At 40.1% G+C, this 3,842-nt stretch overlaps 1 protein-coding gene across 1 annotated transcript; it reads right to left on the bottom strand.

The window, feature by feature from the left end:
* Positions 1-681: 681 nt before the first annotated feature.
* On the bottom strand, positions 682-3,639 carry LOC133904032 (uncharacterized). The gene is made up of 3 exons (XM_062345515.1): positions 3,328-3,639; positions 1,563-1,634; positions 682-1,443 (listed from the first exon to the last, which is right to left on the bottom strand). Exons 1-3 carry the CDS (start codon positions 3,554-3,556, stop codon positions 938-940), a joined length of 807 nt encoding a protein of 268 aa, XP_062201499.1. The 5' UTR covers positions 3,557-3,639; the 3' UTR covers positions 682-937.
* Positions 3,640-3,842: the final 203 nt, after the last annotated feature.

Consider the following 3,842-nt stretch of genomic DNA (forward strand, 5'->3'; position numbering starts at 1 on the left):
GTTGCTTCGTGAAATAACCACATCTTTCTCTTACATACCTCTCTTCTCCACATCATCTGAAATACTATGTGGTATTGCATGAGATGCTGAAGTACTTGTCCTTAGGTTACCACAAATAGTATTTCATGAGACGCTGAAGTACTTGTCCTTAGGTTACCACAAAGGGAAGATAATAATAAAAAGGGACTTCAATTCGCTCCCTCTTTTCACTCCCTGCACAAATAGTCGTTCTTTTGGTAAATACTACATGCCGACCCTTGTTTGGTAAGTTTTGGAAGCTATTATGCAGAGGCCGATCTAGACAAATTTGGCAGATTATGTGCAAAAAGAAATGGCAGATTTAGTTTCTTTCATTTTTTATTAGGTAAATACGATAGTTCTTATTAAAAAATCTCTAGACTAGAGACATGCTGAATCAATGAAACCTAGAAAACCGATTCCCAACGCCCCCAGAACAGGGGTCAAATTCCCTGTTGCCTGTAAACTTTAAATTCTTTGCTCCATTTACTCATTGTACCCATTGAATTTGGACATGAAATTTGACAAAGATTCAATGTAGATATACACAAAACATTCCTTCTCTTGGATTTTGCTCCTTGATTGGTGCATGAATTTGTCCATTAAAATGCAGAGGACAGAGATATCAGCAGTCAGCACAGCACAGCACAGTACATATATTACAGGCTTCAAGAACAACTATAGTTACTAATAATAAATCCAATATGAAAGCAGTTATGCAAAACTTCACAGTAATCTAAAAAAGATAGCAAACAAAACTAGTAGTATTGTACAGTTTCTTTTTAGCATTGTAAATATTGGATCCTTTGTACATATAAGTAGGGTAGATGGACTAAACAAGTGACAGAATCTTCATTTGCAGAAGAGACTTGCAACAAAATAAACCACTGCCAATCAAAAGAAAAAAAGCATGATTCAGTCAAGCACTAGGATAAGCCCAGTCAACTCGGAGTTTACGTCCATTGACATTATAGCAGTTAAGCTTTTCGATAGCCTCCTTTGCATGCTCATGGTGCTTGAAGACCACGTAGCCAAATCCCCCACAGATTTCAGAACTACGCATTGCCACATGATACATCCACAGCGGTCCAAATTCTGTGAAAAGCCTGACAAATTGCTCTGGCAGACAACACTCCGGTAAGTTATTCACACGGATGAAGCAACGCAAAAACTTGCGACGCCTGGAGATAATTCCATCTTGTCTGGAGGCACTTTTCTGTTTCCAACACTTGTAACGGATTATTTCATTATTCCAAACGACAAACCGTGCTCTACAGGGGACATATGCAGCAGGAGATAGATAGTTGTAAGGGCACATCAGCTCCACATGCTGGTCCTCCTCGTCACCACAGATGCAGCAAAACTTAGCATCCGGATCGCTCCAAGAATTTCGAGTGGCACCCGTCTCAAATTTCATTTGCGCCCCTTAAGTAAGCACAGACAGTAGCATATTATTAGATAGAAAGAATTGCATAGGGTAATTAATTTATCAATCATCATAGTATCACAAAACAAGATATTATGACTAGCAAGTCCATACATACATTCCCATGGATCTTGCTTCTTAACCTCCTTGTCCTCTGTTGGTTGACTGTTTCTTGAGTAAACTAGCATGCCTGAAAATGAAATAAGCACAACAAGCATGTTAGAGGTCAGTACAGGTGCAGTGGTAGAGTCTCTCCACTTGTGGCCTGGAGGTCCTGGGATCGAATCAGCCTCCTTGCAAAATAAGCAAGGGTAAGGTTGCCTAGAAATTCCCTTCCCCAAACCCCACCTTGTGTGGGAGCTTTCAGCACTGGGTACACCCTTTTCTATGAACTCAAAGATAACAAAAGGTTATGAAAATACTGGCATGCTAAGATTCAGAACTTTAATGCATTTCCAAAAAAGTTCTTTTCACATATCCTACTTCCAGTTTCTCAGTAGTATTAAACCCACCCAATCGATCCGTACAACTATACCACCTTGAAAGCCGGTTTCTCCTTTCCAACTGAATGTGACAAGGAGAACAAACACAAAATTGACTTATGTACACTAAAGTGCAATTGCAGGGGACTTCATCATTCACCCAGTATATAAGAAGCTAACATAACTTGATGTACTAAATACAACTTGATGTATTTTATAGACAATTGCAAAGTGTTATGCATAATATAGGAAGTGTTTCTTCTTACTTCCATAAAATACTCCTTTCTTCTGGATCAAGAAATAATCTCATTTTGACAAGGAAAAGTACAAACTAAAAAAAGTCAGAACTAATTTATAGTCTGGCCTAACCAAGGCCATAATAGATTTACATAGAAAGACTAAATCTGTTTTCAATTCTTCTTTTTTGACAATTACTTTTCACTCTAGCCATCACTTCAAATATATGAGACGGCCTCTTAAGATTCAGAGCCGCGCTTCATAATCTTGGACGCGCACAACTCATTTGAACATTGTGAAACTGAGATTCAGTCCCCACCAAATTAGGCACTAAACATTTTATCAAGGTATTTTTCTTGATCATCACAAGCAGCCCATCGTAATATGATAAACAAGAACGGCAACAAGGGGCCCCTTGTTAAAATCCATTGAGACATTTGATTTTACTTACTACATAATTCATCATAATGTAAACCTTCCACCAAAAACTGCATTGATTGTCCAAAAAGGTACAAGTATATATGCGTGAGTGATCCTTCGAGGGGGGGGGGGGGAGACTCGCTTCTTTTGGATGCTACACTAGGGCCTAGGCCTGTGTAATACGTGCAGAAAGCAACTGAACAGATCGATCAAATTGCAACTAACTAAACCAAACAAAAAAGATTTAGTGGCGGGAGGACCCGACGATCAGCCCTGTGACAGTACATGCTTTCTGAGATTTGCCAGTTAATTATGAACTTCAAAATTGCAGTAAGATTAGAAAAAGTCAAAGTGTTAACAAGATTTACATGTGTCGGATACAATAGGTTTCGTTTATAATCAAAGTTTTGTTGAACGCCATAAGGCATGGTAAAATTGGATAGAAATTCTACTGTCAACTAGAGAGCAAAAGGAAACAAGAGAAAAAACTTAGATCACCTACAATTCTTGCAGCAATTGCGTAATTATCACTACTACTACATCGCCCACGAGGCACTAGTACACAGAGTTGCAAGGAGAGACATCGAATCCTTGGACAATTTTCATCCTTTTTTATTTACTTTTTTGTTCAAGTGTTAACATCTCATCAGTACCATACTACCATCGGTTCCAAAAAAAAAAAAGAGAGAAAGAGCGAGCATTGAATCTGAAGACGTCGCAAGAGCATTGAATCGATATACGCACCTCCGCCACATGGCTTGTCGACCTGCGCCGTCGCGGTCGCGTCAACCAAGCCAGCAGTACCTCCGCCGAGCTTGCGGCACCGCTCCTTTCTCAGACGAAGAAGCGTGTGAAGAGCGGCGAACCCCCCGACCTTGGAGAAGACGGATCCCACCGGCCACGCAGCCAGACGCTTCTTCCACTTGTTCCTCGCGCGGCTGCTCGGCCGGCCGCTCCTAGCGCCAGGGGCCATCTCCCCGGTCTCGTCACCTTCGGCGGCGCGTCCGTTCTCGCCTAGATCTATTCTTGGGTTCGTCTGGGTGCGTGAAACTGATCATCGATACAGGGAATTTATATATATATATATATATATTCAAAACTTTTAAGATTATACATCTATTTAAAAAATAATAAAATATACCTACCATATAGAGCGACGAACCCAAGGACAATTAATGGATGAGATTTTCCTCTCATCCGTTCAACGAGCGAAGATAAGAAAGACTTTATTATTTTTAAAATAGACATATAATCTTAAA

This window comes from Phragmites australis, chromosome 21, assembly GCF_958298935.1.
Source record: "Phragmites australis chromosome 21, lpPhrAust1.1, whole genome shotgun sequence".
Taxonomy (NCBI): domain Eukaryota; kingdom Viridiplantae; phylum Streptophyta; class Magnoliopsida; order Poales; family Poaceae; genus Phragmites; species Phragmites australis.